The 13,024-nt window shown below is 58.7% G+C and overlaps 1 protein-coding gene across 1 annotated transcript in view; it reads right to left on the reverse strand.

Moving 5' to 3' along the window:
- The window catches only part of AJAP1 (adherens junctions associated protein 1), a 64,235-nt gene extending 60,864 nt beyond the window's left edge, over positions 1 to 3,371 (reverse strand). The window contains exons 1-2 of the mRNA XM_027108313.1: positions 3,214 to 3,371; positions 46 to 845 (exon numbers count right to left, since the gene is read on the reverse strand). Coding sequence (XP_026964114.1) covers positions 46 to 845; positions 3,214 to 3,371 — 958 coding nt within the window. The remainder of the gene's footprint in view (positions 1 to 45; positions 846 to 3,213) is intronic.
- Between the last annotated feature and the right edge of the window lie 9,653 nt (positions 3,372 to 13,024).

Genomic DNA, 13,024 nt, shown 5'->3' on the forward strand with positions numbered 1-13,024 from the left:
AAATTCCCCCCAACCCAGCACCAACCAGAAAAGAGGTGGGCGTACCTGAGGTCTCCCCCAGAACCCGCGGGGGCTTGCTGACTTTGCCACTGTCTCTGCTGGGGCTGGTGGAAGGCTCCGTTGTGCTTACCCCAACCGGTTTCCCACTCCTGGGGTCCAGGGGCTCCGTGAGCCCCTGAGTCTGCAGTGTCACGGAGGTGGCCGTGGTGGCGGTGGCGGTGGCAGTGGCCACAGCTGTCTTCCGTGTTTGGAAGATGGAGACCGTGGTGGGGCCATAAACGCCTGGAAATGTATTGGATTCCGGGGCCTCCTCCTCCCCCGTGGGCCCCCAGGCAATGAACTCCGTCTCCGTGGTGGGCCTGCTGCCTTGGAAGTCAAAGCTGTTGAAGGCGGGCCCCTGCAGGTGCCTCTTTCCCCGCCGCAGGAGGGCCTGCTGGTCCGTGGGAGCTCCACTGCCCCCCGCAGAGGAGGAGGGGCCCAGGGAAGGGCTGGATTTGGCAGCGGCTGGGGGCTTGGCCAGCCCCCCTTTGGGCCCCAGAGCGGCCACCTGGTCCCTGGGTCTGTGCGCCCGTCGGGCCCGGGGACTCAGCATCTGCCCGTGACTGTGACCACGCTCCAAGCGGGGCGGCCGGGGGCTCCACACGGGCGCTGGGACCCGGGCGGGCTGTCCGCTCTTAAAACTCCACAAGCGGGGCGGCCGGTGGGGCAGCCGGGGCAGCAGCCGGAACTCGGGGCCCGGGCCCAGGGACTCACACGCGGGCAGATCCAGGGCGAGCTGAAACATGGCTATAAGGATCCAAGCATGGCTTCCTAGAGAGCAGCCGGGCCAGCGGATGAACATGGAACTGCGTGGGAGAGAGAGAAAAGCATCAGTGGGGGGGGCCTCTGCCTGGGGGGCGCTCTCCACCCCCCACCAGGACGAGGAAATGCTCTTCTTGTAATGAGCGCTAATCCCAGCTTCCAAAGGGGAATGAAACCCTTCGTTAGTTCACTTCAAAGGCCGACTCGAGCGCGGTCTGTTAGCATCTTAGCAGCACAGGCCGAACCACACGCGCTCAGGACCCGGCTTCACCTCCAAGGAGCTTGCCCGCACGTGGCCGGCTGAGGACAAAGCGTCCGCTTACAGGAGGGAAACCGAGTCTCCAAAGCCCACATCTGTCAGCTGAAGAGATGACCTCACGGGCCTTCCATCCCCGCTTTGCTCTGACCCTTAATAAAACGGAGGCGCCAAGAGGGGAGGGAACGGCAGGGCTGGAACATGGTCCACACCCTGGGTCCAAGGCCCGGGCACTTCCCTCCAGGTCACAGACGTTCGCGGTCCGAGGTGGGTGATGCTAAGCCTGCAGCCTGCGGTCCTGAGGTCTGGAGGGACAGGGGTTTCAGCCTGTGGGGCTTCACGTGGAGCAGGGTCCCAGCATCTACTGCTCCGGGCCAGGTCCCGCGCTCTGCCAACCCCACCCTCTGCCGCCTCGTATCTCAGTTGAATGTGCCGATTTGAAAGCAGGCTCGTGGCCTCAGATGCCATTACACATACACGGGGAAAGCTGCTGGTCTGTGGCCTCCTCTGGTTCTCGCTCAGGAAAAGACATGCTGCGGGGAAGCTGAGAGTCCATCAGGGCGCCCACTCTGCCCAAGTGCTTGTCCTGCCGATACTTTTCTCCCGTGCAGGTGCCCTTGGGAACCCTGTCCTCTACCTCCTCAGCACAGGGAGGCTGGGGAGGGCACACCCGCACGGCCTGGCGAGGGCAGCGAGGCTGAGCGCGCCCTGGGCCTGGCAAGGATAGAGCCAGGGGAGGATGCAGTGCACGTGGAGTGGGGGGGGGACCCAGGCCCCGCGCCCTGCCACCGGCTTAGGTAACTGAGGACCTGGGACAGGCGCCGTTCAAAGCCAGAGCTTGTCAGCAAGGCCACGTCTAGAAATTGACACGAAGCCAGAGCTCAGGGATGGTCGCAGGTGGGGGTGGGAGAGCGTGTGTGTTGCACTGAGCCGTCAGCCCAGAAACACTGCAGAACCAGGCCTGGGGAAGCGGAGTTTGGCAGGTTTTCTTCCAAAGGTGTCACATGACTTTAAAAGGGACTGAATCAGTCCGTGTCTGTGTGAGTGTGTCCACGTGCCTGGGGCTGACTTTTCCCTCACTGACACTTAGGAACGTGCTGTCCCCCCAGCATGTTGAAAGGAAGAAGCTTGTATTAATGAGCGCTAATTGCCGAAAAGGACACATCCTCAAATAATAAGGCCCCAGTTTTTTAATCAGAACGCGAGTGCTTGGCTGCAGAAATTAGGAACTGCTCATTATGCTAATGCGTCCGCGCCAAGAGGCTGCCGGTGTGCGGTCTCTGCACGGCCAGCCCTGCGTGCTGCAGGGTCCGGGCCAGCCTCGCTGCACACGGAGATTCAGGTCAGCGCGAGGTGCCCCCAGGTGCACACCAAGGGCGGCTCCTCTGTGGCCACAGGTGGCCCAGGGAGGGGGATGCTTTCGAAGCTCAAGTTCTCCCACCTCTCTATGCATTTGCACGCGAGTCCAGCCCTCAGGGAAATGAGATGCTGCTTCCAACAGGTGTGGTGCCTCGGCCTAGAGGGCACCACTGATCACCAGCAGGTACCACAAGGCACTGCTGAGCACCCCCACGCCTCACCAGGTTTCACCATGCCCCCCTAGGCACCCCCATGCCTCACCGTGTCCTCCTAGGCTTCACCAGGTCCCACCAGGTCCCACCACCTCACCAGGCCTAACCAGATCCCACCAGACCCCACCAGTTACTGCCAGGAACCCCCAGACCTCACCAGGTATTATCAGGTTTCACCAGGTAGGAACAGGTCCCACTAGGCACCCCCATGCCTCACCGTGTCCTCCCAGGCTTCACCAGGTCCCACCACCTCACCAGGCCTAACCAGATCCCACCAGACCCCACCAGGTACTACCAGGAACCCCCAGACCTCACCAGGTATTATCAGGTTTCACCAGGTAGGAACAGGTCCCACTAGGCACCACCAGACCTCACCAGGCCCCCCCGCCCGGTACCACTAGGCCTCAACAGGCACCCCCAGGCCTCACCATGTACCCCCAGGCTTCACAGGGCACCACAGGTCTCCCTATACCCCACCACCTCACCAGGTCCCCCCATACCCCACCAGTCACCACTAGGCTCCACCAGGTACTACCAGGAACCCTCAGGCCTCCCCAGGTACCTGCAGACTTCACCAGGCCTCACCAGGCACTCCCAGGTACCACAGTCACATCAGGCCTCACCAGGCCCCAACAGGCATTACTGGACTCCACCAGGTAGTACGAGGCTCTGCCAGGCAGGCTGAGTGAACGGTAGTCACACACACACCTGCCTGCCGCCGCCACCACCACCTGGAGCGGCATCGCCCCAGGAAATTACAACAGGGCCTGTGCCTGCCCGCCCCGCACAACTTCACATGCAGGGTATTTCTTCCATTTTCCACCAATCGTGAGCTGTAATTGGTTACCATGGAAACCCTTCTCTTTCCACGCCCCCCAGCTGTTATGCAGAGAAGCCAACCCGTGGCAACAGTGGGGAGAGCTAGATTTGTTTTTCCTCTTCAAGTCCATTTTCTTTCCTTTTGAACGGGTAGATTTGTTCACAGAGGGAAATACAGAGGCAGGTGAACAGGTCAGGACACAGGCTCCACCCACACCCAGGAGCCAGGAAATGCGGGGCCTGGGCGGGGGGAGCAGAGAGAGACCCTCCCATAGGGAGGTCAGGGACCGATTCCAGGGCCTGCAGGGGACCCATCATTGGTCTCTCTACAGGGGCCAAAGGCCCCAAACCCTCTGCTCTGTCACCAGGCCTGCTGCCTCTGTGCGCAATCTGGACCTTCCTGGACTCCTGTGTGGGATCCCCTGGGGTGAAGACGCATCTTGGTGTGAGAGGATTCAGCCACATCTGCGAGGACCGTGTGAGGGGCAGCCAGTGACCTCTGTCCTCATCCCTCCAGCTAGTCCTGAAACCAGGCAGGACCCCAGGAACACTCTGCAGTGTCCCTCTGACACTGCTAAGCACAGGGCTGGGAAGCCCCCAACTCCACACTCATTTCACGGTTAAGAGGTTCTTGGAGGACCACTCACAGATCCTGTCACCCAGGAAGGCATCCACAGTGCCATCAGCCATTTTCCAAGATGGCAGAGGACCCCACACATCTGCAGGGGAGGCCCTCAGAGCCACTAACCATCAGAGCCAGCAGGTAACCCGCCAAGGAGGCCAGGCCATGGCGCAGGCCGAGTGCGGCTGGCTTCCCCAAAACCCTGGGGCATCCACAGACGCCTTACGAACATGCCACCGCTTCAGCCCCACGAGGATGGCTACAAGCAAACAGAGGGACAACTCCGAGTGCTGGCAAGGATGTGGGAAGACTGCAAATCTCGGGCATTGTTGGTGGGAATGTGAAACGGTGCAGCCATCAGTTTGGAAGTTCCTCAAAGTGGACCCAGAAATTCCACTGCTGGGTGCAGAAACGCATACACGAATGTTCACAGAAGCATTATTCCTAACAGAGGAAACTGGAAACAATCTCCGTGTCCATCAGCTGATGAGTGGGTAAAGAAGGGTGGTCCAGCCCTACAGTGGAACGTTATTTGGAAAGAAGTGCTGATATACGTTACCACGTGGATGGACCCTGAAAACGTCACGAAGAAGCCAGTCACAAAAGGCTACAGGCTGTACGATTCCGTTTACAAAAAATGCCCAGAAGCAGTCGATCCACAGGGACAGAAAGTAGATTGGTGGCTGCCGGGGGCTGGGGGGGGGGGGGTAGGGAGTGACTGCTAATGGTCACAGGGTTTCCTTTAGGGGTGATAAGAGTGTTCCGGAATTAATGGTGGGGACAGTTGCACAACCTTGTGAATACATTAAAAACACTGACCTCTACACTTCAAAGACGTGGATTTTAGGGTATGTAGTTTAGATCTGAAGAAGTGGATGTGTGCCGGGGTAGTGGGTAGACAGACTTGGGGCACATTGCATCGCGTCCTAATTCCGTTCCCTGTCCCTGGCAGGTGGGAGGAAAGAAAGGATGCTGGGGCCACAGCCGGCCTCGGCAATGGACATGCGGTGGAGACTTTAGATTCGTCCACACGATCCTTGCTGGAGTGCCCGGCTGCCACGTCTACACCCTGTGACAGACGGGCCCCAGAAGGCTCCCCCTCGGCAGCGTCCCAGCCTAGACTTTCAAATGAAGAACAAAAGCTCCCAGCCACCCCCCACCCCACCTGATTGCTCCCAAATTGGGAACTACTGCTCCATCCCACTTTATTTTCTAGTTGGCAGGCTTTTTGCTTCTCTCCCTTTTAAACTTTTATTGAAATCCTTTTCCCCCAAGAACAGCTTAATAAGATTCAGCAAATTGAGATTCAATTTGATACCTTCTGTATATTTTCTTCACTGAAGAAAATCACTGTCAATTAAGGGAGACAAAGACATCCCTTCCACTTAAGGGTGCGCTTTTCTCCGAGCAAGGAGTTTGCAGGGCTGCCTTTTGCAAGCAGCTGGCATCCGCTTGCCAGAGCACTGGGGCTGGGCCAGAAGTTTATGCAGGAGTCTGCACGGCCCAGAGGCCATCCTGGAATCTCCAGGACAGGGCAGAACCTGAGCGGTATCCGACAGGTGGCCAGCCTGTCCCAGCCCTGCCACTAGCAGTGACAAGCACCCCATGTACAACCCCAGCACTGGATGACTGAGGAAGACCCTCACCCGTGATGTCTCTCTTGGGCTTGCCATCAGCTTGTTCAGGGGACAAGCCACAGTGGGAACAATTCTGTTTGACGTTGGTCTGAGCGTGGGCTTGTTGCTTCCACTCCACAAGCCCCAGGTTCCCAGCCTTATACGAGGTGGTTGGAGCAGGTGGCACTGAGGTCTCCTCATCTTCTAAGAAGAACCGTGCATCTATGATCAATAACGGATAGGGTACAGCCTGAAATGACTCCGAGGACGCAGGCGGGACGACACAGATGTGCTTCCTCCAGCACAGAGCTGGCTCTGGGGGAGTCCGTGTTCCTAGGTGGACATCATCAACCCCTACAGACATGGGCATCCCTTCACCTGGGGCCCCTGCTGAGTCTACCTGCCCCTCCTCAGCATGATCCTGTGTCCAGAAGCCTCTTGATCGCACCCCACTTCTGTTGGTTTGTTTGTTTAAATAAGCTTTTCTTTTTAGAGCAGTTTTAGATTCATAGAAAAATTGCACAAGGGCACCGAGAGGTCCTGTGTACTCTTCTCCCAGATGCCTCGATGTGAACATCCCACATCACCATGCTGAGTTTGTCAAAACTTAGGGAAAGCACGGGTCCGTGATCATGAACCAAATTCCATACTGCATTAGGGTTTCACCAGTTTTCTCTTCCAGCATCGCACATAGCATTAGTCACCACGTCTCCTCGGGATCCTCCGGGCTATGACGGATGCTCGGACTTGCCTTCTTTCGATGACCTTGTCAGTTTTCAGGAGGACAGATCAGGCAGTTTGTAGGCTGTCTCTCTACCGGGATTTGTCTGGTGTTTTTCTCATGGTTAGACTGGGGGGATGGGTTCTTGGGAGGAACTTCAGAGGTGCAGCCCTCCTGTCACATGGTATTGGGGTCCTGATGTCAACATGACCCACCTCTGCTGATGACCTCAGCCACCTGTGGTGTCCTGTCTGCCAGCTGTCTCGACTGAAAAGTGATGACCCTCCCCTTTCTGCACGCTCATCTTAGGAAGCAGGACCCCAAGCACAGCACACACTCTGGGGGGAAAACCCACTTTGTATTTAACTCCTCAAACCTCACCAGTTTTGCAGTCAAGCCATGGAATGGGACAAATCTAAGGAAGCCACTGTCCCAAGCGAAGAGGATGGTGGGTGACAGGCAGGACTTCCCCTTCCTTTCAGACCTACGTTCCAAGCGTGCTCGGGGTGTGGGCTGGCAGCGAGAAGCTGGGGTGCTCCAGCCGCGGGATCTGCACTCAGGGAGCTGGAGGGAAGAAGTCATGAGATTTGCTCTCAGGACGTTCAGAGGTGCCCCGTCTCCTAGAGCCTGACAGGGTGACGCTGCTCTTCACGAAGCCCAGAGAGCAAGGGGCGGCAGGCTTGGGGTCCGGGATGGATGGAGGAGGCAGCAAGCCTTCTGAGAACAAATCCTGGACCCCCAAAGCTGCAACTAAGGGGAGATGGCGGCCACACTCAACTCTGACCTTTGGGCAAAGTGAAACTCCCAGTAGGTGAGCCTTTGTTTCACCACCACGTCTTCTCCTGACAGAAGGCACATCCCACCAGGAAGAGGCATTCGGTTCTACGTGAGAAGGGAGAGCTTGGTGCCCGGTGGGGGAAAGGTCCTGGTATCCCTGATTCCGTGTTGCCCCAAGGTCTCTGCCCTGGAGAGAGCGGGACGTGGCTTTCCAACACCATGAGATATTCATCTCCCCCCACCCTCCGTACAGGACCCTCTGGTGCCCAGGAGCACTTGGGGGGCCTCCTTCCAACCCGTGTCCCCCAGCCCCCCATCACCAACAGGACAGTGCAGCAGGGGCTCTGGCTACATCTCAGGAGCAGAGACCCGCCCTCCGCTCTCACGGACACGGGTGGCTCAGCCTCTATCCCCCAGCACCAGCTCAGGAAGGGAGCAGAGCACGCGCTCTCTTCTGGAAAGCAGTAACTGGTTCAATTTTCCTAGTGAAACAAACGCAGCTGTGAGTCACTCGAACGGTGCTCCCAGCCCGATGTCACCGTGATGTCCTGTAGAAGCGGCTCCACACTTGGCCCCGGGACTCGCGGGGATGAAAGCATCGCTCCCTTTCAGGAGAGGCGCTCTGGGCGCCTAGGTTTTGGTCACCCGCGGCCCCAGTGGATGTCGGGCGCACACGTGGTTTCTGACACAGAGAAGGAGCGGTTCAGGAAAGAAACCTCCAACGTGACCAGATGTCTCTGGCTACCCTCCTTCCCGGAACGTGGGGTCAGCCCCGGGGGCGGGGGTCCTCTTGACACCCTCCTACTCCTGGGTGCAGTGGGTGAAGCACAGGCACACCGGTCTCCTGACGGACCCCTTTGTCCTGGAGCATCTGTGGGTGGGTGTCTTCATTCCAAACCCTCATTGCCCAGGTGTGGACAACAAGAGACCCACAAATGAAGGGGCCTGGCTGGGGTCACCACGAGTCCAGGACTCAGGGACTTAAGATCTCTGTGCTCAGAAACTAGGTCCCAACACCCCTAGACCTGTGGGGACAGGGACACGCTAGAAAAAGCAGAGCAAGGACAGACCCTCTGTAACCTGTAACCACGGTGACTCCACTCCCTGGACAGTCTGCACAGAGGCTCCGCCCACGGGGAGGCGGCTGGGTGGGCGCTGGACCTGAGCAGGTGGGGTCCACGCCCCTCCCAACCTCATCCAGCCGCCAGGGCCCTGCAGGTCCTGGGGAATTACTTCATAAGCTCTTGCAGAAGACAAGAGGCCCTGGCATGTCAGTGACACTGTACAGTCCACACAGGGCGTTCACACCATCGATGCTCGCACAGGGGGCATCGTGCCCCCACGGGACGTTCGGCAAGGTCTGGAGACGTTCCTGGTCGTCAGCAGCTGGGGATGGAGGAACTGCTGCTGGCATCTCGTGGGCAGAGCCAGGGGGGCCGCAAAACATCCATGTGCACAGGACAGGCCTCCACAGGCTTATCCAGCCCCGAAGGTCCACAGGGCTGAAGCCGAGAAACACGCCTGCACGCGGATGGTCTGCTCCTCCGGGGGCCTGCTGAGGTGGGAATGACCATCTTTATCCCCAGGAGGAGAGAGGCTTGGAGATGACTCATCCACACAGCCTCCAGAAGCGGCCTTGTGTGGTGCTGACCTCGGGGGCTCAGGGCTGGCTACCTGACTTCCAACCTGCTAGCCGCGTGAGCTTGGGCAATCGGTGGAACCTATCTGAGCCTCAGTTTCCCCACCTGTAAAATGGGCTGAACGTGGGTACCCACACCACAGTGTGTCACGGGGGCTCCATGGTGAGTGCTTTAGGCTCGGCTCCCAGCCGTGGTCCCCCCACTCCCCCCGTGGCTGTGGGTAGCACCCAGGGGCCCATCTTCCTTCCCCAGGAGCTCCAGAGTGGAGCGTCTGCAGAACTCGGAGCACGGGGGCTGGTGCTCACAGGCTTCACAGGTGCTTGGAGGAGACTGAAGGATAGCAACGTGCTGGCATTCTGGTTGCCTGGGCAACGCGCCCGCGAGCATTCCGGAGGAGTGAAGTGGTGACAAGCGGTGGGTGGGTAGCCTTGTGGGTGGGAACGCTCTCTCCCCGGGAGTGGGGAGCAGGGCTTCTGCGTGTCTGATGCTACAGCCCCTGCCGACGTGGCCAGGTCCCCACTGCCCTCTTGCAGCCCTGCTGCTGCGGGACAGCAGACAGGCCATCCAGGAACGGCAGCCCCCAGCCACCAAAGTGCCCCCAGCCCAGCTGGTCCTCTGAGAGGCTCAGCTACTGACCCCCCAACGTGGTGTCTGTTCCCTCTCTGGGCAGCACCCAGGATGTGACCAGCAGCTGCCCCAGCGGCTAAGCAGCCTCCTTGGGTCTGCCAGCCCGCCTTGCCAGGTACCCTGGGCCATCCTTCCCATGCTTCCTCTGCAGGTGGGGGCAAAGGTCTGAGACAGACCCCCAGCATGAGCTGGTCCATCCCGGGGTCAAGCCTGTCTTCTGCATATCTCTCTGGGCAAAGGCAAACAGACATGAGCTGGGCGAGAAACCATCCCTGCCAGCAAAGCCAACTCAGAACAAGGTCTAGAAGACCCTGGAAAGGCAAAGTCAATTCTGCAAATTCCAGCCAGTGGTTCTCAGCCCAGGCCTCCCATGAGAACCACCTGGTTGGGGGAAAGGATGGTTACAAAACTCTGAGCCTCAGCTCCACCGCAGCAGGCCCATTAATCAGCATCTTTAGGGAGGAGGCCCAGCATCAGTAACGTTTTAGGAAGCTCCCCAGAGGCGTCCAGGGTTGAGAGCTGAGGAACGTCTCCCGTCCCTCACTGGGACCCAGTTTAATCCTATTTTATGTCCATTTTTAACGAGAGATATAGGATGGGTTCGGTGGGGCAGAAGGGATGCTATAGACCAGTGACCCTTCAGCACACAGGTTCCGGGTACCATGTGCCAGGGCTGTCAGGCCGGGAAGATGCTCACGGGAAAGTTCTTACACAATCACGTGAAGAGATAAGGGCCACAGCACAAATGCATATTTATGGAAACAGAGCTGATCATGGACAGAAAGGGCTGAACAGAGCTGATCATGGACAGAAAGGGCAGAGCGGGTGCCAGAACCATCACCCACATGGACTAAACGCCAGCTCTGCGTGGGGCTCTGGGCTTAGCGCTCGACACGAATTGTCCCATGCTGCTCGCACGGTAACCCTCTGAGAAGAACGGCTGTTACTCTCATCTTGCAGAAGAAAAAAAAGAACAAAAATAGTAGCTGTGTTTTTCTCTGGAAAGAAGTCTCTTAAAAATACAACTGAAAGCAGCTGATGCTGAAGGAGAGAAATATTCAGCCCCGGAGGGAAGCTGGTTCTGGGAAGGATGTGTTCCTCCAAGGTTTCAGGTTTTGAGAACTGTCCCATTGCCTCTCTGGCACTGGGAAACATGCATCCCCCGTAGAGAACATTCCGTGTAATCTCAGACACCGCTCCTGGTGAGAGATGGCTCGCTACTGATAGCCTTGTCCCTAAAAAGTGGACTCGAGAAGAAATGACGCAGCTTCCAAAGCACCCAATGAAGTTCCTCTTTCTCACGGGAAATGTCTATTTCAGTTTGCGTTGCTCTTGTTACATCGTATTTACGAAGCTCGTTACATGTGCCCGGCACTTTGTGAGCCAACCAAGAAGGGTGGAGAACAGTGGAGGCATCGCTGCTTCTCAGCGTCTCAGAAGCAGGGCTGTCGTGGGATCTGCAGGGATAACGAAAGGATGCCCTGATGGAGGTGGGGAGGGCGGGGCGTAGGGAAGGAAGAGCGAGATGGCTGAGGGAGAGCTCTGGGGTCAGGCGGATTGGGGCCGAAAGCCCAGCTCTCCATCGCCCGCTCACCCAGCGTATGGGCTCCTCTGGACACTGTCTCCTGAGGTGCTCATGTGCTCATCTTGTGCGAGCGGGAGGGGCGGGGGGGGATGACACTGACAAGATGCTGGCAGAGCTCTCGGCAAAGCGCCCAGCTACGTGGCTTAGGAGTCAAGAGGAGGCTGGACTCAGGCCTCAGGAGGCAAAGGCAGAGGAGCTGTGTGTCCAGGGAGAAAGAGTGGTGGACCTCCAGAGGAGCCCCAGGGACCAGCTCAGGCTGTGACCCCCTAGTTCTCTCCAGTGGTCTCCAGGCCAAGCCTGCCCATCTCTGACCTCCAGAACCCCCGGGACCGTCCCTTAGGGAAAGCTGGGACCACTGCTCAGAAGGGCTCAGTGTGGCTGAAGCATGGTGGGTCCCTGAATATCAGAAGATGAGCGATGAGGAAGACAAAATCGATAGTTTAAGAGTTTGGAGCGGGCGTTATGAAGGAGGTGCAATTACAGAAGAACCTGGAGAGGTCCGGAACCTCGCAGGAGGCTCCGGTGTTGGACCAGGCACATCACACAGAGGAAGGATGACGACTGGCCCCTGCAGCTGATGGGGGCGGGGGGAGGGCAGATGACCTTGAAGGTCCTCCGGAGTCTAGTCTGTGAAGGGCAGACTGCAGGGAGGAGGGAGAAGGAGGGTCCTCCTCACACAGTCAAAAGCAGACCCAGCCTACTTGAGGGGACCCAGGGAGCCCAGTCCTCAGGTCTCCACGCCTGGCTGCAACCACGTTACTATCCTCAGTCTTTTGTACCTGAGTGTAAATGAGGCTGAGATGAAACGGGGCCTTTGCAGGGGATGGAGGGACCCATACGGTGGCCTGCACGGGGTACAGGGTCCTGAGAGGGGGCCTGGGGGGCAGGGGATGGTTGCGTCTGTGGATAGGGGAGAAAGAAAATGGTAACTTGGAAACGAGCCGGCACTGCCAGAAGTCCATGAAGTCATCTGTGCAAACCCTACAATGTAGGTCACGGTTCTGTCTCCACTACAGCAAGTTCCTGTGTCCCCATCAGGAGGGGACTTGCCAAGAACAGAGGCTCTGCTGCCGATACCCCACCCTTGCCCAACCCCACCGAGAGGGGGAGCGCCTAGACCCAAGTCCCACTGGGCTGCGGGCGAGGCCATAGGAAGTGCCGGGCGTGATGCTGGACAGCCAGGAGCCGAGCCCCAACCACACCCCCCGAGAGAGGCAACCCCACTCCGCCACGTTACCCGCGAGGGGAGGTACGTTTTGGAGGTATCGGCGCACCTGCCCCAGGTAACCAGCCAGTGGGCGGTGCCTCGGGGACCTGGCCCACCCTGCGGCCACCTGGCCTCACCTCCCCCAGGGCCTGGGTGCAGAGTGAGGAGGCCAGGCTCCAGCCAACCGCGCGGGAAGACAGAGCCGGGGGACATCCTGCCTGACGGACACCTCTGCTCTAACCACCGCCATCCACAGCTTCCCAGCTTCAGATTGAACACAGACGGTGACGGGGAACTCACTACCTCCACAGAGCACTGAGCGGGTGTAGGGCGGGGGCTTGGGTAGAGAGCCTCCCCGGGTCATTTCCACCTCCCACCCCAGCTGTCCTGCTGGGAATCAGGACTCATCCAACCCCCGAGAGGCACTCCACGTGCAGGCCACACAAGCCTGGACCACACGCGCGTGCACGCACATGGACACACACAGACACACACGGACACACAGGTGAACATGCGTCCCCAGCCATCCCTTTTCCAGTTCACCCAATGTCCCCTCGTGTGGCCCAGCTGTGAGACCCGCCATCCCAGGTTTCTCGCCTGAATCTCCAAGTCGAGTGTGCAGAGCTCGGCTGCAAACACAACGTGGCATAAGGCTGATGGGGCAGCCACCACCGGCAAGGGGACATTTGGGGAAGTTCTTCCCAGAAGAACCCAGCAGAGCTGAGTGTCAAGCTTGGCGGACGGGCTCTGCCATCACCAGCTGCCTACCGCCGCCCCGCAAG

Source organism: Aethalodelphis obliquidens, unplaced genomic scaffold (assembly GCF_003676395.1).
Source record: "Aethalodelphis obliquidens isolate GAN/ISIS:26980383/991018 unplaced genomic scaffold, ASM367639v1 scaffold9, whole genome shotgun sequence".
NCBI lineage: Eukaryota > Metazoa > Chordata > Mammalia > Artiodactyla > Delphinidae > Aethalodelphis > Aethalodelphis obliquidens.